This window comes from Rhinatrema bivittatum, chromosome 2 (assembly GCF_901001135.1).
Source record: "Rhinatrema bivittatum chromosome 2, aRhiBiv1.1, whole genome shotgun sequence".
Classification (NCBI taxonomy): domain Eukaryota; kingdom Metazoa; phylum Chordata; class Amphibia; order Gymnophiona; family Rhinatrematidae; genus Rhinatrema; species Rhinatrema bivittatum.
In genome coordinates, this window is record NC_042616.1 from 699,699,983 (window position 1) to 699,723,162 (window position 23,180).

At 44.6% G+C, this 23,180-nt stretch overlaps 1 protein-coding gene across 16 annotated transcripts in view; it reads right to left on the reverse strand.

Annotated features, from left to right (window-relative positions):
- PIP4P2 (phosphatidylinositol-4,5-bisphosphate 4-phosphatase 2) overlaps window positions 1-23,180 on the reverse strand; it is a 569,842-nt gene that overhangs the window by 354,805 nt on the left and 191,857 nt on the right. The window contains exon 7 of one of the 16 annotated variants that reach the window (XM_029591651.1): window positions 7,779-9,090. The exons of the other annotated variants lie outside the window; for them this stretch is intronic. Within the exon in view, the coding sequence (XP_029447511.1) occupies window positions 8,947-9,090 (144 nt within the window). The 3' untranslated portion in view covers window positions 7,779-8,946. Of the gene's footprint in view, window positions 1-7,778; window positions 9,091-23,180 lie in introns of those variants that run through there. 16 annotated transcript variants of the gene reach the window in all.

Below are 23,180 nucleotides of genomic sequence, written 5' to 3' on the forward strand. Positions count from 1 at the left end.
GTTTTCTTATAAGTTTTGAGTGTCTATTTTGAAGGACTTTGTGTTTATTTCATAAAGCTTATTTTTTTTTAATTTATAGTTTATTGAATTTATTAATGTTTTACATCAATAAAAACATAAGAAATGCAAACAGTAACAACCATATTAGAATTAAGGATAATAGAATACATCAAAATAAACTCAATCTGTTACAATTCTTTTAGTCCTCATTTTGGGGAGTGTTATAACAGGAAAATTATCACATACATCACCATGAATATTAATGAGAAATATCTATTATTCATCTTGTCTCATAACCCTTTTAAATTGCAATAATTAGCACAACTTTACTATTTATTTATTTAGAGACTTTTTTTATACTGGTATTAGTGGGTACATCATACCGGTTCACATTTGAACAACAGGATTGAAAGTACATATTAACAGGGAAAACAAAAGGGGGAGGGGATCACGCAAGAACAGAGCAGAAGTACAGTGCAACAACAGTATAAAACTCGTTAACATAAGGTGAATGTCTGCAATTGTCAATATATATGACATCGTAGTAATGCATGTAAGTGAAACAATTTAACTGAATGGTCAAAAATACATGGGACCGGCAGACTAAGTGGCTAAAGGAGGAAAGGGAGAGGTTGACTAGTCTGGATATGCTTGTTTAAACAACCAAGTTTTTAGTTTCTTTTTAAATTTGAAGAAGCATGGTTCGAGACGGAGACTAGAGGGCAAGGAATTCCAGCGTGATGGGCCAGCAATTGAAAGGGCATGGTCTCTTATGGTAGAGAGGTGTGCTATTTTCAGGGAGGGCACAGTCAAGGTTCCTTTGTGAGCTGTTCTGGTGGGCCGATTGGGCTGAGCAACGCTAAAAGGAATATCAAGCCAGTTGGAGTTGTGGGAGTGAGTGGATTTATGTACGATAGTGTTTTGTAGAGGTTTCGGGAAGGGATGGGGAGCCAGTGAAGGTCTTTGAGAATGGGGGTCTGTTTTGCGGGTGTTTGTGATGACTCTAGCGGTTGCATTTTGTAGCATTTGAAGCGGTTTTATCGTGGAGTAGGGAAGCCCTAATAGAAGAGAGTTGCAGTAGTTCCATTTAGAAGAAAGGGTGGCTTGGATCACAGTGCGGAAGTCTTGGGTGTATAGTAAGGGTTTGAGTCTTTTTAGGACGTTGAGTTTGAAGAAACCTTCTTTTGAGTATAGCGCTAACATGTTTCTTCATGCTTAAATGTTGATCAAGGAGAACTCCAAGGTCCTTTACGAAGGGTTGTGGTTTTAATAGCTGGGTCAGGGGGGGGAATTGGGGGAGAGTGGGGGGAGATGAGTAGAAGTTCAGTTTTGTAAGCATTAAATGCGAGGTGGAAGTTGGTGAGTAGGGAGTTGATTGCTGTGAGGCAGGTTTCCCAGTGCTTCAGGGCGTCGGAGATAGAGTTATAAATAGGTATGATGATTTGGACATCATCCGCATATAGATAGAACTTAAGATTGAGTTCAGAGAGTAGATGGCAAAGAGGAGTAGAGGATAGGGAAGAGCCTTGTGGGACTCCTTGTTGGAGAGGGTAGGGGGCAGAAATGGCATTACCTATTTTAACGGAGAAATTTCTGTTGGGAGAGAGAGGATTTGAACCATAAGAGGGCTAGACCAGAGATGCCAGTGCCTTCTAGGCGGGCAAGGAGGTGATTATGGCATATGGTGTCAAAAGCAGTGGAGGTAGCTGTGGCCCTGGCCCATTCCTCTGAGGAGATGGTCAGATAGGGTAAGTAGGAGAGATTCCATATTAAAGTGTTTCCGGAAACCGAATTGTATGGGGTGGATGATCTTGTGATTTTCAAGGTAGTCTGTGAGTTGACAACTCTTTCCATTATCTTGGCGATAAATGGGAGGTTAGATATGGGGCGGAAATTGGCAGGGTCTCTCAGGTCTAAAGAGGGCTTCTTAAGGAGGGGTTTAACCACTGCCTGTTTAAGTGTGTCGGGGACGGAACCTGTGGAGAGAGAGCAGTTGATGATGTCTGCTATGGCTCTGGCTACTGAGTTAGGGACAGCTAGGAGCGCTTTAGGGGGGATGGTGTCAATAGGGTGGGAGGCGGGTTTGAGTTTTTTGAGGATGGATTCAACTTCTTTGGAGGAGGTAAGGTCAAGGGAGACCAGTGAGGGGGTGGGGGGTGCAGAACCTGAAGGGGGAGAGAGTGGAGAGATAGGGAATCTAGAGAAGGAGATTCGCTATCTTGCTATAGAAATAGAGAGCAAGTTCTTCGCATTTGACAGCGGCTTCAGTGTCCGGTATGATGGGCGGGATAGATTTAGTAAGACCAGAGGCATATGAGAATAGCACTTTAGGGTTGAATCGGTAATCATGGATTTTGGCTAGATTTACTAGATTCTTTGTCAAGAAGAAAAGTTTCCAAATGTGACAATTCATAGAATATAAATTTGTTCCATGTGCCTTCAACATGGAAAAACCAATAAAAATAATACACAAAAAAACCAATCTTTATTTTTGAAGAATTTTTGTAAAACAAGATTTTTATCTGTTTCATACACAAAAGCAACTAGGAGTGTAGCCCTTATTGGAATTTCATCTATTGATGCTTCCAGAAAAGATATTAAATTAGGGCTAACTCCTTGTACCACATCAAAAACGTCTTTTGAACACCATTATTTACTCTGGTTCGAGGGATATAGAATATTTTAGAGATCAATATATCTTTGCTAGTTGGTATTTGCAAAATCTCTGCTAAATATTTTCGAAGCAGTTCAGTTGCTGATAACAGCCTTGAGACAGGGAAATTTAAAAAGCGGAGGTTTTTAACTCTCATCCCATTTTCAAGACTTTCAAACTCTGTGTCATAAGGCTGTCTTTAACAAACGATGTACTTGCCAATTGTAAGTTAGTAATATGTTGCTTGTTTATCTTGCTTTGCTTTCTAACTTATTTAGATGGTCAGTATGTTCCTGTAGCTTATTCTTTATCTCAGTAGTAGAGGAACCAAATTGAGTCATTGCCTGGGCTAATAATTTTTCCATATTTTGTACAGATCTCCATACATCAATTAAAGTTAGATTTCGTAAGTCAGATATTTCTGCATTTTTATTATCCATCATATCGGTAGTTGTCTGTGTCGGAGTTTCCAACCTCCCACCTACACCTTCTAAATCATCAATTTTATCACTAGGAGATTCTGTTTCCGATAACACATTTGAGTTTTCTATTTCAATATTAGACACAAGTTCTAGGTTTTGAGGTGATGAATGCTGGCCAGGACTCCGTATGGAACCTGATGAAAAGGAAACTTCCGGATTGGGGTTTAAAGAATTTACAGTTCGTGTAATATGTGTACCCATAGAACCCCTTACCGTTAGAGTAGATGGAATCGAAGGGAATACCTTTATTTTCCTTTTTCTGCCCATGTATGTTGAAGTTTTGGGCTCTTCCCGACTGAGGGAGATGAACTCAGCAAGGGGCACGCCCCTTTGGCAGCGTGCTGGCGGCTGCGTGCCGCAGGACACTGGTTTTGTGCCGGTGAATGTCCCGGCTAGATGACGTCATGGGGGGCGTGTCCAACGCTTGTCGGGGAAATAATGTTAAAATCGTTCCAGCAGTCCCTCTGGCCAAATATTTCATAAAGTTTTTGGCAGGAGAAGGGGTTTATGTGCTGTTACTGAGTTGACATCAGAATTTGAATTTTTTTGTACATGATTAGTTGGTGAGGTCCTGTCTCTTGGACAGTGTATCCCATGTGGGTATCTTGGTGGGAGCAGGGGGCCAACAGATTGCCTTCAGCCATTTCTGACTGCTGGCACCAGTTACTGGTAAAGTTCTGCTTCTGCTCTGGGTTGCCTCTCACAGCCTGATATCATCATCAAAGGCAAGCTCAAATGACGTGGACCATCCATTGCTCCTACCATGTGACAGGGGCCGACCAATGGCATCGGTAGCCCCTGTCACATGGTAAGGGCAAAGGGCTACCGATGCCATTTTGATTACTGGCAGCCGAATGCCCGAGAGGGGGAGATCGCTCCCAGGACCCCTGCTGGACCACCAGGGACTCTTGGCAAGTCTTGGAGGAGGGATCAGGAGGGTGGAGGGTTGTAGTTAGTTAGTTGGTTTTTTTTTTTGTTTGTTTTTTTTTATATTCGCTCCATAAGACGCACAGACATTCCCCCCCCCTCCCCCCTCCCACTTTTGGGGAAGAAAAAGGGCATCTTATGGAGCGAAAACTATGGTATTTACAACATATTCCATTAGCTACTCACTTTATCATTGAATTATTTTGTTAATTTCAATACTGATCTGTTTTAGTAGTTTTATAAAGAAATTTTATTTGACCTTTGTTATTCCTGATATTAACTACAGTTCTTAATTTATTATACTTGAAGCACATTTTTATTTGCAGTGAATTTTACTTATATTTTATTCCTTTTTCTTTATTGTATTTTATGTGTGAATGTAGGAAATGAAACTGGATTAGAAATGTTATGCAAATGTTGTAAACCATTGTAATGGAACCTACCGAATGACGGTATATAAAAATTTGTAAATATCAGGCTGGGGAGGCAGCTCAGAGGGTTGGTCACATGTCGAAACCAAATTTCCTCGTCCATGGATTTGCCATTCTCTAGGCCTGGAGTAGACGAAGAGAAGGCTCACATGGGTCAAGAACACCATAGAACTGAACCTAAACCCCATCGGGTCTGATTGGGGTCTAGCCGCAGCTCCTACCAGCAATCTGGGAAAAGAACCGGAGCAGATGAGCCGACACGGAGCCACAGTCTATCAGAAACGCCGGATGTGCCGGGATCTAAGCCTCGTTCGTTGATAAGGAAGCAATCAACACCTGCGTTGGCACCAACTCACCCGACGCAGAAGAAAAAGCATGGCGTCGAATCAATTCCGCCATCAAAGCACAACGCAAAATCAATGCCACCATCGCATGCCGAGGGACCGGCACACAGCGAGGGATCGAAGCACCTTTCAATGTGCGGGGCAAAACTGAAGCCACACTCGCTGCTCGGCGCAGGATCAATGCCAAACGCAAAACACGGCACCGAGAAGGCACATAAGCGTCGTCGACTCATCCACCTACATCATCAACGCACTCATCATCCAGCCCGACGCACGGTTCAATCAAACCGAAGCACTTGACTCTTAAAGCGAAAACTCAAGACTTTGAGTCAAAATCGGGGACTGGGACCAGTCTACCACAAAAAAGCAAAAGACCTCGTTCAAGAGAACATGAACTAGGTTATCTGTCTAAAACTAAGATTCCAAGACAACAGAGCTCGCCCACACAGAGCCCTCAAATTTCCAGGCTTTCTATGTCAACTATGGAGGAACATACCCCAGGTCATCGACTAACATCCGATGATGAACTGATAGATGTTGTGTCTCATTCCTCCTTGGGCTCCCCGGAATCACAAGTATACTCTGATTCATCATCCGTCTCCAAACACTGGGAAAAGGCCCAGGTTCTACAAGAACCGTTAACTAAAAAACGAAAGATAGTCGACTTACGCCCACAAAAACATCCAGTGGGTAGAGATAGCTCAGACATCTTGTGTGCGGCGATCTCCCCCAAGACATGGACAAGGGGTAATAAAGCCTCGAATGCCACCCAAAACACAACAAGCCTTCTCCCAATTATCAGAAGCACTATCTGGATTCTTTGAAACATTGCAGAGTACATTCACTCTCCCGCCTTCCCCGCCGGGCAGTTCACCACATTCCACTCCATCATCACGGGAGCCAACCCCAGAGCCCGTTCAGATTACCCAACCATCCAGTCCAAAACTTCCTGTTCCGGTACTTCCTTCTGTTCAACCAGGCTCACCTTATTCGTTCCCAGATACGTCAACGGGATATCCTTCCGACGCACCAGACGATCCTCCAGAGCCATACTCACCACCGGAGGACTTGTTCTACAGCAGAGCAAATCAAATCCTCTATGCATTCACAGACCAAGCACAACAAAAGCAATGACTTCCCCCCCACACTGCTCTTCTGTTGTGCCTACCTGTTTTAGAGACCAGCTCTAGGAGTGAGAATAATTCAGTCTGCAGTCCCATTCAGTTCTTGGTCTCCATATCACAACTGCTAATTATTTATTGTGATGTGATGTGAATATTTGCCTTCTGGAACTGAACACAGACCTCTAAACTCATTGCACTTAGAACACTAAATAGCTCTCTGATGCTAATGCCTAGGTCAGCACTAATTTGAACCAGATTTAAACCTGTGGTCTATAGGCAAAAAGGCTGTATATTCTTCTGCCATCCTTTGAACCATATGGTCCTCCAGGAGAAAAAATATATATATACATTTAGAGGTAGATTTTAAAAGCTCGGTGCATACCAAAAATCGGTGCACCTCACCCAGATGCGCACATCTCACTTGATTCCAAAAAGGGGATATGGTGTGGGCAAGGTCTGGGAAGGGCATTTCGGGGCATGGCCAAAAGATATGCGTGTAAATACTCACGTACCCAGGTCCATTGCTGCATAAATTTACTTCTGCTATGGAGGAGGTATAAGTTGTATATATAAAAAAAAAAACAAAAACAGCCAGTTGGAGGGGTTGGGGTAACTGGGGGGAGTTGGGATAACTGGGGGGAGTGCAGGGTATTAAAACTGGAGTGGGGGGTGTTTGGAGGACCTAGCTCAACTGGGCGAACTGGTGAAATGGGTCATAACGAGGGCATGCGCTGGTTTTAAAATACCCTGACTTGCACAGTAGAAACGGGATTTACGTGCTTAGGAACATGTGTTCGGGTAATTTTTATAAGATGTGTTTGTAAGCTATAAAATTGCTGCGTCCCTGGGCACACGCTGACGCACACATGCCAATGTGTGCCTGTGCATCGTTTTGAAAGTTACTGTCCCAATATTTGCCCTTAGTACCGAAATCAAAATTGTACACCTTCTCTTATGCTACTAAAAATAAATACTTAGTATCAGGTTTTCTGAGTACTGTTTTTCAAAATAACCTATACGGTTCCCACCAGTTTTTTACTCAGCAGCAATGGCAAATTAGAATTAAAATTCCTATTCAAACAAGTTAAAATATCCAGTCATATAAGAACAAATTTTCTCACTTGCTGGCTGCTGCGCTTACACACAGCTGTAAAAAAAAAAAAAAAAAAAGTAGTTTTCCAAATATATTTTTTAAAACCCCTAAATAAACCATCAGGGAACACGTGCACAACAAAGTGACTCACTCAACCTCTTTCATAACGTTTTTGATTCCCATGGTCTATGGGATCACAGTTCCCAAGAAGTTTCCCAATTTTGGGTCTCCTGTAAATTGTGGGGTTGATTTACTGAAGTCTGTTACTGTGCATTAATGCACTTTAGTTAAACCCATTCACTATAATGTAAGTTGCATTAAAATCAAGCAATAACACTGGTTAATAACACACACAATAGCAGTCAAATTTTAATGCAGCTTAATAAATCAGTCCTATGTTAAATGACTAGTCTAGGATTGATAGGTAGTCAGAAAATAATTGTAAATTATTTTTAAAAAAACACTAAAAAAAGTAACATTTGAATAATAATCTTTATTAGTATTTTGAAAAGATACATACAATAGGAATCCTGACCAAGCTATCATTTTTGTACACTTATCATACAAAGACTTTTAACGTACTGCTGTGGGCTACAATTATTGTGCTTGAATCCTTATCTGAATGCTTTATTATGATAAGCAGGTCAGCAAATAATTTAATATATACCTATCCCTGGGGCATCTAAATAAATGCTCCCTTTTGCACTATCCAAGGAGAACTGTCTTCTAACCATTTCATGACATTTTCCAAATTTAGCAAAATCTTTTACAAATGAAAGATGAGCAGTGTAAGAACTGGGCCCTTAGTCCTAATGAATTATTTGAAAATTGAATTTACTTCTGTCTGAACATTCTCTGCAATAAGAACATGTATCATTTTAAACAAATTGGCTGCATTTTGATGGAAAGATAGAAGTCTTAAGTTAAAAAAGTCACTGTAAAACAGCAGATCTTGGCATTAACCAATGTATATTTATCCCCACAAGGGAAATTTGCTAAAATCAGACAGACACCAGACTTTCACTTCTTGACCTTAAAACTTAAAAAAAAAAAAAAAAAATCCAGTATTATAAAATCTGTCATATGAAACATTCCCCTCCCTCCCCCCACTAAGATCCTATAGAATAACTTGCAGAAATAGGTTTTTAGATTCTGTATGTAAAAAAAACAAACAAAAAAACCCTAACATTTATCCTAGGATTCGCTAGTAAGAACGTCATATTTAGTTCCATTCTAAACGTGAAAATGGATGTTTGGTTGTTCTGTTTCCAAAGGTTACTACCAAGATATTCTATCTTTTTGTCTACCCAATAACTGAAACCATACAGACTACAAATGACACCTTCCAACAATATTATTACAATCTTGAAAGTACACTTGTAAATTCCACTTCCTGAATGAGGTCTTAGGTAAAAGATACAGTAAGCAGTTCAAGCCAAAAGCTTATTGCTTAGATTTTTTAATGCAAGCGCTTTAATACTGTTTCACTTAAAACTTAAGTACAAACATGTTACTGTTCTATAAACACTTATAAATACTTCTTGCCCCTTTCATGTGTTTAAAGAATGGCAAAGTAATGATGCAGATGGATCTTAAAACAATAAAAGTTACTGCAAAATACAATACATATAATTAAAGTCTACATTTAGAACATAGGTGTATGAACATGTAAACATACTTTCATAGTCAGAGCTTCAGAATCTAGCAGCAAAACAAACTATTTGCATATAAGGTAGTGCAATGAGTAATTGTTCTTATTAGAATGTCTCCCCCACCCTTACAACTAGTTGTAACAGATCAGAACCCTGACAGGAATATACCTAAAAATGTCCACTTTGTAAAATCTAGTGATTCTAGATGCTATCAATTGCTATAATCTATTATAACCAAGTCTATGCAAAACTGTACTCTGGATAACTGACTTTTATGGCTCCCCAGTAGCAGGCTCGAATAAGGCAGATCAAACCCAAAAGATATGCAATAGCCCAAGAAACGTATGTTGCATGAAAACGTCTAGCAAAATCTTGTGTACCCACCTGGAAAAAAAAAAAAATTAAATTATCACCACCAACTTCAGATTGTTAAATATGAAACTACATTTTCTATCCCACAATAAACAAAACTACAAGCTTTTATTAGCATTTAAATTCTCCTATCCTACACAGATGTTATTCCTTTTATACTTACAGAGGTAAATTTTCAAGACTTGGTCACCTGTTGTGTGTAAAAATATAGAGGTCCATATTAAGCTGCTGTGGGGCTCAGCTAGTTAGCTGGATAAATGTATCAGCTAAATATATCCAGCTATCTTAAGAGTTAGTCAGATACATTTATCCGGCTAACTTTAGGCCAGGTGTACAGGCTGACCAGAATTAGCCAGGTAAGTTACCTGGCTAAAACTGAATATCGGAGTTAGCAGGATAACTTATCTGGCTAACCCAGCTCCTTCTAGTTATGCCTCCAGAACGCCCTGCAAATTTTAGCTAGATAAAAAAGTTGTCCTGTGTAAATGCTTCTGAATATGACGTCAGTTACCTGCATACAACTAACTTACAAAAGTTAAGTGAATTGTCAGCCACCTAAACTATATGGGGTAGATTTTCAAAGGGTGTAATATATGCGCGTAACCCCCGAAAACCTACCCCTGCGCATGCTGAGCCTATTTTGCATAGGCTCGGCGGCGCACACAAGCTCCGGGACGCGCGTATTTCCCGGGGCTTTCAAAAATGGGCGGTCTGGGGGTGGGGCCGCGGTCCAGGCGCAGTCCTGAGTCCTCCAGCACAGCGGCTGTGCCGGAGGTTCGTGCGCCAGCAGGCGGCCAGCGCGCACGCAAGTTGGCAGGCGTAACTCGGCGAAATAAGATAGGGGAAGGAAGGGAAAGGTGGGGAGGAGCTTAAAAAAAAGTGTTCCCTCCAAGGCCTCTCCGATTTCGGAGCGGCCTTGGAGGGAATGGGGAAAGCCATCGGGGCTCCCCTTGGGCTCGGCGCTCGCAAGGTGCATAAGTGTGCATCCCCTTGCACGCGCCGACCCCCGGATTTTATAACATGTCCGTGTTTAAAAAAAAAAAAAAAGGCATTCTGGAGGCCACGTACTAGATGTATGCAGGTACCTTACATTTTCAACACACCCCACTTTTCATACATGTACATACCTATACAAATAATCTGATTTTCAAACTCGATGTATGGTATATGGGTAACTTGCATTGAAAATCTTTGCATTTATGTATCTAACTGAAAACCTGCCCCTTAAAAGGCCTCACAGTAAAATAATAAAAATAAAATGTCACTTTACAAATAGAACACAGTGGCCCAATTCAGGTAGCAATTACCTGGCAGAATCCCAAATAGAAGACAGATTCCATGCTGCTTATCCCAGGGATAAGCAGTGGCTTTCCCCAAGTCTATCTGGTTTAATAACTGTTTATGGACTTTTCCTCCACTAATTTGCTCAAATCTTTTTTTTAAACCCAGCCTCACAAACTGCATTTACCATATCCTTCAGCAATATTTTCTCCAATTTGTTTTAAATCTGCTATTTAGTAACTTCATGATCTCCTACTCTCTGTATTTTTTGAATGATTAAACAACGGATTCACATTTACCTGTTCATTCCACTCATAATTTAATAGATCTCTATCGTATCTCCTCTCTGCAGTCTTTTCTCACAGGACAAGCAGGATGGTAGACCTCACATATGGGTGACATCACAGGATGGAGCCCAATCACGGAACAGTCAAAGTTTCCAGAACTTTGACTGGCCCCTACTGGGCATGCCCAGCATGGCATTAACCCTGCAGCCAGCAGGGGTCCCCCTTCAGTCTTCTTTTTTCCACGCAGCAGTAGCCTCGTGGTAAAGGAGCTCTGCAGAGATTCCTGACAGGAATTTTCCTCACGGAATTACTAAAAGTTTATTTGCCCCACAGGGGTCCCTCCTTTAACTTTTTTCAAGCTGCAGTACTCCGGTAAGTTTTTACCCGTTTTCCGTCGATTACCGTCGAGTTTGGCCCTCACGGCCTAGTGGCCGTCGACCGTACCGCGGCTCAATTTTTTCCATGGCGTTGGGGTTCCGTCAGTGCCCGGACTGTAATCGCACCATGTCTATCACAGACCCTCATAAAGTCTGTGTAATGTGTCTTGGACGAGAGCACAATGTCCTAACATGCACCAAATGTGCCTTAATGACGCCAAAATGGAGAAGATGGAACTTCTCTTCCATGCTCAAACCCCGACTCCATCCATTGCATCGATGTCGTCAGAACCGGCACCATCAACTTTGCGCCAGTATCTACCACCGGTCGGTGACCGTCCGGCATCGACGACATCTCGGCCTTCGACACCTTCTACTCCCCCTCAGGACCGAAGGGATCGCAGAGAGAAACATCGCCACCAACATCGTAAGTCTCGAACCATCAAGGGAGCAAAATCATCGACCTCGCCATCGTCCAAGCCGCCGTCGAAAAAACCCCATCCAGAAAATGCACCGACCTTTTCGGCGACCGGGTCACCGAGCCAATCCTCACTGGACAGGGGATCGGGAGCCGCAACTCTGCCTTTAACAGTGGTCCCTCTGGCTATGCCTCTGCCTCCTTCTTCTGTTCCGGAGCTGGGGCTGCTTGCTCCAGGTCTCCAAGAAGAACTGGACCAGATAGTTTGGGAGGCTATCGACAAGGCGATGCAACGACTCCAGGTTCCTTCGGCACTGACACAGGTACCAATTGTGGAACCGAGCACCGACCTGATTCCAGCAGCGTTGGCACCGCTGCTATCCAGGATGGAAGCGCTCGTTGCTGCTTTTCCACCAATGGCTCCCAGTGCCCTCTCCACTTACTCTGTCATCGGGAGGAGAAATACCATTCCGCATCCCTCCATCTGGAGTCCTGCCTCAGCCATCAATGCTGATACGTCCCTCGCCACCGATCAAACCATCGGTGCCGATACGTCCGGCGCCACCGAGCCATCCATCAATGCCTTCATTAGTGCCTACGATAATTCCTCCGATTCCTTCAGAGCCTAGATCAGGACCTTCAGGTATCCCACCACCCCATCCCACTCTAGTTCCTAGAGGGTCAGGTGCTGATCCTTATGATACCTGGACTGATGATTCCTCGCCAGACACCGATGATTTACCTTCACCACCTTCACCCACTGAAAGTAGGAAGCGTTCTCCTCCAGAGGACCTCTCCTTTATAAATTTTGTGAAGGAAATGTCTGAATTGGTTCCCTTCCAATTGCAGACTGAACAGAATGACAGACATCAGATGATGGAGCTGCTCCAATTCCTGGATGCTCCCAAGGAAATAACCTCCATCCCTATCCTTCCCAGTTCTTCTGGATCTCCTCAAGAAGAACTGGGAACATCCTGGCTTCATTGCTCCAGTGCACAGAAAGGCTGACACTACCTATTTGGTGCAGTCAGCTCCAGGCTTTCAGAAAACTCAATTGGATCACCAATCTGTAGTTGTTGAATCTGCACAAAAAAGAGCAAAGAGATCAAAGCCTCATACCTCTTTTCCCCCAGGCAAAGAACAGACGTTTTTAGATGCCATTAGCCCGCTGGGTATTCCAAGGCTCAATGCTCATCTCCCGGATTGCCGCCTATCAGCTCTATATGACCCAATATAATAGGGTCATTTTTAAGCAGATACAAGATTTGACAGATACCCTGCCTCAACAATTCCAAGATCAGTTTCAAACCCTAGTAAACAAGGGTTTTGAAGCAGGCAAGCATGAGATCAGATTATCTTATGATATCTTTGACACTGCCAGTAGGGCATCTGCAGCCGCTATTTCGGCAAGAAGACTGGTCTGTCTCAAGTCTTCCGACCTTCTCCCTGAAGTACAAGACAGGCTATCTGACCTGCCCTGTGTGGGGGACAATCTGTTTGGTGAACAGATTCAGCGGATGGTGGCGGAACTTAAGGACCATCATGAGACCCTAAGACAACTCTCTCTGATGCCTTCTGACTACTCTTCAAAACAGCCCTTCCGCAAGGACTTGAAGTCATTCTTCCGCCCAAAGAAGTCCTACCCGTCACCAGCCGGATCTAGTTCCACAAGACCTTTTCAAAAAGCCCAGTCTCGTCAGACACGGAAACAAAAACCGCAAGCAGCTCCTCAACCAGGTCCTGCTTCAGGTTTTTGACTTCCACCTAGAGAGCAGCAGCCAGATTCCATTCCATCACATACCAGTGGGAGGTCGATTGTGCCATTTCAACAACAGATGGCACTCCATCACCTCAGACCAGTGGGTACTGGCAATAATCGCTCAGGGTTATCATCTCAACTTTCTCTCCATTCCACCGGACTCCCCACCTCTACCGACGTGGAGAACTTCCGATCACTCCAACCTTCTGAATCAGGAGGTCTCCCTCCACTCCAAGGCAATAGAACCTGTGACCTTCTCTCAACACGACCTAGGATTCTATTCCCGGTACTTCCTAATCCCCAAAAAATCGGGAGGCGTTCGTCCAATCCTGGACCTACGAGCCCTCACCAAGTACCTCCAGCGAGAGAAATTCAAGATGGTAACATTGGGCTCGCTTCTTCCTCTTTTACAAAGAGGAAACTGGCTCTGCTCTCTAGACCTCCAGGACGCATGCACTCATATTGCAATAACTCCATCTCATCGCAAATACATGAGGTTTCTAGTAGGCCCCAAGCACTACCAGTACCGAGTGCTTCCATTCGGCCTAGTATCTGCGCCATGAGTCTTCACGAAATGCCTCGTAGTAGTTGCAGCCATTCTAAGAACTCAGGGTGTTCAGGTCTACCCCTATCTAGACGATTGGTTAGTCAGAGCTCCCACTCAGCAAGCTGCTCTGTCTGCCCTCAATCTAACCTTACACACTCTAATTTAATTAGGATTTCTCGTCAACTACGACAAATCCTCTTTAGTCCCATCTCAAACCTTGTCGTTCATTGGGGCAGACTTTGACACCTTGCAGGCAAAGGCTTTTCTGCCTCGACAGCGAGCGCTCACTCTCCTATCTCTTGCACACCAGCTGCAGTCTCAGCAATCCGTGACTGCACGTCATTTTCTCATCCTCCTGGGACACATGGCGTCCTCAGTGCAAGTCGCACGATTGGCCATGAGAGTCATGCAGTGGACTCTACAGTCACAATGGACTCAAAGCGTTCAGCTCGTGTCGACCATGGTCCACGTAACCGCCTCACTCCGTCAGTCTCTTGCCTGGTGGAGACATCAGAACAATCTCCTCCAAGGCTTGCCCTTTCAGGCTCCAGACCCTCAAATAACATTCACCACCGATGCTTCCTACCTCGGCTGGGGAGCCCATGTGGCCAATCTACAGGCACAAGGATCTTGGTCTCCAGAGGAAACCAAACACCAAATTTCCTGGAGCTTCGAGCAATAAGATATGCTCTCAGGGCATTTCAGGATCACCTCTCAAATCAAGTTAACCTGATCCAGGCGAACAACCAGGTGGCCATATGGTACATCAACAAACAGGGAGGCACGGGCTCCTTCCTTCTGTGTCAGGAAGCTGCACAGATATGGGCGGAAGCTCTCTCCCATTCGATGTACCTCACGGCCACCTGGTTGCCGGGAGTAGACAATGTGTTGGCAGACAAGCTGAGTCGCATCTTTCAACTGCACGAGTGGTCTCTCAACTCCTCAGCAGCGCACTCCATCTTCCAACAATGGGGAAATCCTCAGATAGATCTCTTTGCGTCTCCTCAAAACCGCAAAGTAGAGAACTTCTGCTCTCTCATTCGCAGCAAACACTCTCAGCCCAGAGACGCATTCTCACTCTCGTGGACATCCGGTCTGCTCTATGCATTCCCTTGTCTCTCAAAGACTCTCGTGAAGTTACGTCAGGACAAGGGAACCATGATCCTGATAGCATCTCACTGGCCATGCCAAGTGTGGTTTCCAATACTGCAGGATCTCTCCATTCGCAGGCCATTCCCTTAGGGACGGACCCGCTTCTGATCACTCAAAACAATGGGTGTCTCCGCCATCCCAATCTTCAACATCCATCCCTGATGGCACGGATGTTGAAAGGTTAATCCTTCAGCCACTTAACCTTTCTGAACCAGTTTCTCGTGTCTTGATTGCTTCACGGAAGCCTTCCATGAGAAAAGCTTACTCTTACAAATGGAAAAGGTTTATGTCATGGTGCTCTTCTCAGTCCTTTGACCCCTTTTCCTGTCAAATCACGAAGTTTTTTGACTATCTCTGGCATTTATCAGAGTCAGGTCTAAAGACTTCTTCCATCAGAATGCATGTCAGTGTGGTAGCCGCCTTCCATAAAGGATTCGGGGAAGTTCCTAAATCAGTACAACCCCTTGTAACACGTTTTTTGAAGGGCTTGCTTCACATCAAGCCTCCACTGCGTCCTCCGGCCCCTTCATGACCTAATCTGGTTTTGGGTCGGCTCATGAAACCACCATTCGAGCCTCTTCACTCTTGTGAACTTCGATATCTCACATAGAAAGTAATTTTCCTTTTAGCAATCACTTCAGCTTGCAGAGTTAGTGAATTACAGGCCCTAGTTACCTATCCGGCTTACACTAAACCTCTGCAGGATCGGTCAATACTCCACATTCACCCTAAATTCTTACCTAAGGTAGTTTCGGATTTTCACCTAAATCAATCCATCATACTACCTACCTTTTTTCCCAGGCCCCATTTCAATCCAGGAGAGCAGGCTCTGCATACCCTTGACTGTAAACGGGCTCTAGCATTCTATCTAGACCGTATAGCTGCCCACAGGAATAGAACTCAATTGTTCGTCTCTTTCCACCCTAACAAATTAGGGCAGCCTTTGGGTAAGCAGACTCTCTCCTCCTGGTTGGTGGACTGCATATCCTTTTGCTATCAGCAAGCGGGCATTCCATTTCAAGACCATGTTAAAGCACACTCTGTGAGGGCCTTGGCGACTTCAATAGCACACCTGTGATCGGTGCCGCTTCCTGACATTTGCAGGGCTGCCACCTGGAGTTCTCTGCACACCTTTGCAGCCCACTATTGCTTGGACAAAGCCGGAAGACCAGATTCCATCTTCGGCCAGTCTGTCCTTCATAACCTGTTTACAACGTGATGTACTAACACCCTTCCGCCTGCCCGGTGGGGTTCAGGATGCCCTCTACCAAATTCCACCCCAGTTGTGCCTGTTGCACGCCTTTGGGTACATTTGGTGCTTGGTACTCACCCATATGTGAGGACTACCATCCTGCTTGTCCTGTGAGAAAGCAAATGTTGCTTACCTGTAACAGGTATTTTCACAGGACAGCAGGATATTAGTTCTCACGAAACCCACCCGCCACCCGGCTGTGTTGGGTTCGCATCGTTTGTTGTGGCATTGTATAATAAGATGGTTTTTGGCATTCTGAATTTAAGATCGGTCTTTCAGGACACCGCTGACAAGGTGTGTGGGGTTTCCCAAGACTTCTTAAGTACTGTGTCCAGTACCTCTTGTGGGGGTAGTGAAGCTGGTTCCCCCGGAGTTTCAAAGATTTTTAGTAGACAGTATTTCTGATTTTGGATCGGGTAACTTTTGCACTTCTAGATGAAGTATGTTGCCAAGTTTATCTAAGAATTTAGGATACGATAGATCCTCCGGAGGAGAATAATGCTCCTGTGGTTGATCCGGGGGATCTGAAGGATAACCTGTTGAAGAGATTGTTGAGTGGCACGAAGGAGAAGCTCCCGGTCATGGACGTTCGGGAGCAAGCGTGCCATGTTCCAATGTTTTTGGTAAAGGTTCCGGTTGTGTCTGATTCTCTTCCTGACCTTGTGGTTCTGGAGAACTAGGTGAGGAAGCATCTGGTAAATTAAAGGAAGATTGAAGCGAGTCAAAAAAGCCTGATAAAGCTTCAGATAAATGAGAGAGAGCCTGTTTTGTCGATGGAGGCATCCTCGGACGTGGGACCACCGTTGGAGGGGCTGGGGTCTCATGTATATCAGGCATAATTGGTGATGACCTTCTTTATCCTGTGGTTTATCGGTTCCAGACAGGGATTTGGCGTGCTCCTGCCTTGGACATACGTTACTCTGTATAGATGAGCGTGAAGACGTGGAAGAATATGGTCTAGAAGATGAAATACTGACTACATCCCTCCCCGATGTAGTGGAATGTCTGGATGTCCTGGCATGAGGCATGAAAAAGACTCTGAATAATCCCTGCCCGACCTTTGACTTTTGGATCGACTACGGTCCCTATGTTGTTTAGAGGGGCCATGTTCCCTTGGGCGGTACGTCTTGTGTTGTTTCCTTTGTGGCGTTGATTCCAGAGAGGTTGAGTGTCTGAATGAATGACGCTTCTTACGCTTATGCGTTGACTTATGCATTTGTGGCTTCGATTTTGGCTTCGAAGGCGCCAATCGATGCTTCGGCTTCGAAGTCTGTGAAGGTGATGTCGGCTGTATTCCTCTCTGCGCCGGTTGGTTTTGCCTCTATTCCTTTTCTCCCGAAGCAGGTTGCTCCGGTATCGAAGCAAGTTGCTTTGAGGTCGACGCCAACTGCTTCTGCTTCGATTCATGCTGCGTCGTCTTCGGTATGTGCTCCGGCATCGATGGCGCTTGCGTCCGTGTCGCTGAAGCATGCCCCGGCTTTGGGATGCTTCGAGAGGTGCGATTCATGCGTCGACTTCGATGGATGCAGCGAATGTTTCTGGCGCCGTTTTCTTCCGGCGCCGTGTTCCTGTGTCAGCGGGCCAGATCCCTGGGAGCCACTTCCCATCAGATGTGACGATACGGTCAAATCTCTCCTTTTTTCTACTCAAAGCCTGGAGAGCTTGACGTCCAAGGAGTACACTCTTCTCGCCACTGGGGCAGAAATTTTAATTGGCCCCGGCGAGGAATGGGATTCGGAAGGGGGGGCCATAGGAGCCACCAACCGCCTGCTGGAGGTCCTGAATCCTCTGGGCCCTCTGCCTTCGGGCCCTCGGAGACATCCGACCTCATTGTTCACAGTCAGCCTGGATGTGCTGAGGGCCGAGGCAGCGGTAGCATAAATTGTGTCCGTCTATGACGGACATGATTCTACCCCATGGGCAAGGTTTGAAGCCAGAGGGACGTCCTTGTTTCTTCATCCTGAGGAGATATGAGCTCCGCGTGCCATCCCGTGCGCGGAAAGAAACAGACTGAGGAGAATCTGTTACTTTCTGCAAGGGAACATGCGCAGCCGCAGAGAAAACAAAACTCTGACCTCTGCTTAACAAGCTCCACCTCCCGGGCCCCGATAGACAGTTCCCATGACAGCATGGCTAATTCAGCATGGCACTAACCCTGCAGCCAGCAGGGGTCCCCCCACAGCACAACCAATTCCTCAACCCATACAAGACATGGAGGAGTGTTCCAGACATCTCCTCCGGGCTGTGTATGAGGGATTTGAAACTTCATCGAGAGCTTCTGCTACAGGACTGTCAGCTCGATGGGTAGCCTGGCTTAGAGCTAGTGTTATTAGGGAAGACCTTCACGACAAGCTTGCAAATGTGCCCTGTACAGGGGTCAACCTCTTCGGAGAAAGATTCCAGGCAACTGTCGCCCAACTGAAGGAGCAGGCCGTAGCAGTACAGTCGTTAACCACACCGTCGCCATTTTCCTCTTCACGCCGATACTTTGGCAACAATCGCCGCCAACCCTTTGCTTGACTACCATATCGTTCTTTTCAACCTTATCGGCAACCATCATATCCTCAATATCAAAGACAGCAAACGTCTCAATAACCAACACAAAATAGAAGAGGGAAACCAAGGGCCCAACGACAGCAAGCACAGCAGCCGGTGGCCCCTATAAAATCCACAGTCTTTTTGAATCCTCAGCCACTACTACTACAGCAAGCACCCCCGGGCAGACTTCAACAATGTCTGCGGGCGTGGGAATCTATCACTTCAGACCAGTGGGTACTAGAGATAATAATAAAGCAAGGGTATCAACTCCAATTTACCACAAAACCCCTTCTCCCTCATTTACAACACCAGTCATTACGAAAGAATCATCCTCAACTCGCCAGGAGGTCTCTATACTTCTCAAACAACAAGCAATCCCGAGTTGTACCACGCACACTCCTGAACTCAGGATTTTACTCCCCATATTTTCCTCATTCCAAAGAAATCGGGAGGACTTCGTCCAATCCTGGATCTCCAGGATTAAACAAGTATCTGGTCAAGGAGAAGTTCAAAATGGTGTCCCTAAAGTCCATTCTTCCTTTGCTACAAACAAACGATTGGATGTGCTCAATAGACTTGAAGGATGCCTATACATATATTCCCATCCACCCATCCTCGTGGCATTACCTGTGCTTTCAAAACAAGCAACAACATTACCAATACAAAGTTCTCCCCTTTGGACTCTCGGTGACGCCCAGAGTCTTTACCAAGTTTATGGTAGTAGTGGTGGCTCACTTACGTCAGAAGAATGACAATCTTTCCATATCTGGACGACTGGCTCATAGTAGCGTCAACCCCACAAGTGTTGATACAACACCTTCAACAGTTGATAGAGTGTCTGAACAATCTGGGTTTAATAATCAATTATCAAAAATCCAACTTGGAACCCACTCAAATTCTTCAATTCATTGGAGCTCGACTAGACACGATATCTCACAGAGCATTTCTACCGAAATGCGTCTCCTCCTTCGAATTCTTCTTCACACACACAAACCGACAGCACGTCAAATATTAACAGTATTGGATCATATGGCAGCCACCATTTTCATGGTACCCAATACCAGACTTCATATGCGTCGTCTACAGTGGGGACTGAAGACAAAATGGAATCAATATTCGCAACCATTGCACAACCGCCTACTACTCACTGCCGAGATGGCACAGGACATCAGTTGGTGGCTCATAAAATCTACCCTCTCCAAGGGAGCATTGTTCAACCCACCTCCTCACAATGCAGTCCTAACCAGAGATGCATCTCACAAGGGTTGGGGAGCCCACCTAGACCTCCTAGAAACTCAAGGTCTATGGTCCCCGTCCGAACAACACTTGCAGATCAACCTATTGGAGCTTCGGGCGATCAGAAACGCCCTTCAAGCGTTCCAGTCCCATCTACAAGGTCGCAGAGTGATGATCTACACGGACAACAAAGTGGCGATGTTTTGCATAAACAAACAAGGAGGGTCCGGTTCATGGTTGCATGAGCGGCAGACAGGACATATGGCTGAGGCCTAATTTGGAGATTTAAGTATCCTGCGGTTACAGAGGATCGCACTGACTTGGCAGTAATGGAATTGGACATTACACTGTACTTCGCTGGAAGTCTGGATTTACGCACTCTGTGCACTTGAATTCTTTTCTTCTGGCTTGCCAGCACGATGCTTTTTTCTTTTCTTATATTTAGTTTTTGTGTCATTGCCTGCACATTTGCTGACCCTGTTTATCTCCTACACTTGGTGCTCGAGAAGATCCAACCGATCCAGATTATGCTTCTGCAGTGCTATACTGACTCCAACTAAGTAGTTTGGGCCTACTGTGGCTTCTTAGATTGCACTTTTGTAATTGGTCACTCGTGGGGGGGGGGGGAAATCAGCAAATTGCTGGGACTTTGGATATGTTTATCTTTTTCACTGGGATGGATATCTCAACAGCTTGTTCCTGCTGCTCAGCTGTGGTTGTTTTGCAGAGTTTTTTCTGCCATTTGAAGATGGGAGCTATTTGCAGCATCCGGACTATACTATATGTGTCGGAGGGATGGTGTAGGATAAACATGTTCTTGTTAAACAGGTTGTGCAGCTCAGCTTTCTGGCTCCCTGTCAGGAATACGGTGGTCTGATCAACCCCTACATGCCAGGGACAGGACGAAGCCGACTGAGTAGTAGCAACTGTTGATACATAACATGGGGGGATAGTGATCAATTATTTGTCTCTCGCATGCACACTTGTTTACGGCACGGTATAAAAGAGCAGGACTTTCCAGTGTCCGGCGGGAGTAGGAGATATTGCCTCTATAGACGTATAGAGTGCTGGACACTGAAAACACCCTTCTCGCCTTTGCTGACCTGACAACTCCTCGATACAAGGCTGATGACACGAAGGGTGCTGGATGGCATATGCAATCGTGGTATGTAAACAACGTTTCTGTAAATAACGTATATTACCATGATGTCACAATAAATTATGTCATAGATATTGTGTCAGAGTACCTTACTCTCTCATTCCCAACAGATGGCAAAAACAAATTCCTACAGTTGATATTTGTTGGGCTTTTGATTAATTTTTAAAAAAAAAATTTCCATTGATCTTTCTTTGTTTTTGCTGCACTGTACTGGATTTGTACTGAGTGGTTGCTGTTTTGGCTTGGAAACAAAGGGTGGGGTGGGGGGGGGGAGAGGATCTGGGAGTTCAAGGATTAGGTATAAAATGTTTGGATTTTCTAGGAGTTTGATATGAAGGAGAGGGATGGGTGGCTGATTTGGGGTTGAGGGTTCCTATCTGAGGCTAGCTCACCCTTGAGGTCCCGATAGCAAGCGTACTTGAGATGTTATGGGCTGTTACTGTTAATTGGGGTTGTTCTGCTCCCTCCAAGGAATGATTAGGGGTGTGCAAATTTTTTTTCATGTGAGCAAGTTTTGTTTTTTTTAAATCCAACAAATTTTGAGTGCCAGCATTAGCATTCCATTTCTATACACAGCACGAAGAAAAATGTATATGTGCGATCATGTAAAACCTGTGAGCAGTGCTGTAAAATGTATGAGATGGAACTATAATTGTTAATATGGTGGGGAGGGTATGGTTTCAGATTACATTAGGGAATGTTGGTAGAAGGGGTTGAGTGGGTTAGTCTGTTTGGCTTGAGGTTAATGTTTAAACTTCCATATATCTGGAGCAAAAGGCATGCTTATGAAATTAATCGATTACACTATGAGGTGCTTGTGTGATATGGGAAGGTTATGTGTTTTCACGGTGAAGTTATGGTCCCTTTCACTAAAAGGCATTCTTTGATTACTGATAGTTTCACATATGGTATATTTCATGTGAATATTCTATTTTTTTAACACTGCTTTACTTGTCTCTGTAAGAGTTTCTGTTAACCGTGTATCTTTAAATGTCAGAGGGACATCTCCTATCAAATGGAAATATATTTTGCAGTTTGCTCAAAGAAAAAAGGTCCAAATTTTGATGCTGCAGGAAACCTATCTTACTAATAAAGAGCATGAGGAATTAAAAACTAGTTGGGTTGTGTGTCTGGTGGGGGGGGGGTTAATACTACTCCTACAACCCTAGGAATAGAGTATGTGGTCTCACAAAACCTTGCCTCTACAGATGCCCAGATTGCAAATGGATACTTGAAGGGGAGATATGTTATTTTCAAATGTTCATTATGCTCAGCTAAATTCACATTGTTTAATGTATATGGCTCAAATTCTGATCAGCTGGAGTTCTTTAACACTATAACTGAGGAAATTGCCCTTTTTGGATTTGAATCTCTCTGTGTAGGAGGTGACTGGGAACATCTGTCCTAACCCTTCAACAGACAAGATTTCATTGACCAAAGTCAGGCCTACTCTTTCCTCATGTACCAGAGATTTAACTGATACCTTCAGTCTTATTGATATTTAGAGGTATCATCACCCTGGCGAGAAGGACTGGAAAATTGGCTTACTTACTAATTTTCATTTCTGGAATACCACAGATCAGTCCAGACAAGTGGATTTTGCATCCCTACCAGCAGATGGAGGCAGAGAATAAAAACTTTTCAGGCATTGCTACATAAGAGTGTGCCATCTACAGTCCTTCAGTATGACCTGTAGCCAAACCTGGATGTCCAATCCAATAAACCCAAATAACTCTGGGTGAGTAGAAACTCAAAGGTTGGAGCTCCCTTAAACTAGGACCCCTGCCTCAAAACAAGGATTATAATTAGCATTCTACGGCATAACCTATATACAATCTTAGTAAATCTGCATATCATTACTAACTGCCTTAGCAACATCCAGAAGTGAGGAAGTCTTTCAATAAAGCCAAACAGGGATGGGGTCTCTGGACTGAGTTGTGGTATTCCAGGAACGAAAATTAGCAGATAACCAGTTTTCCTTTCCTGTTCGTACCCTGATCAGTCCAGACAAGTGGGATGTACCCAAGCCCCTCTATACTGGGCTGGGAACTTGAAAGACCCACGCGCAACACACTCTCCCCAAATGCAGACTCCTC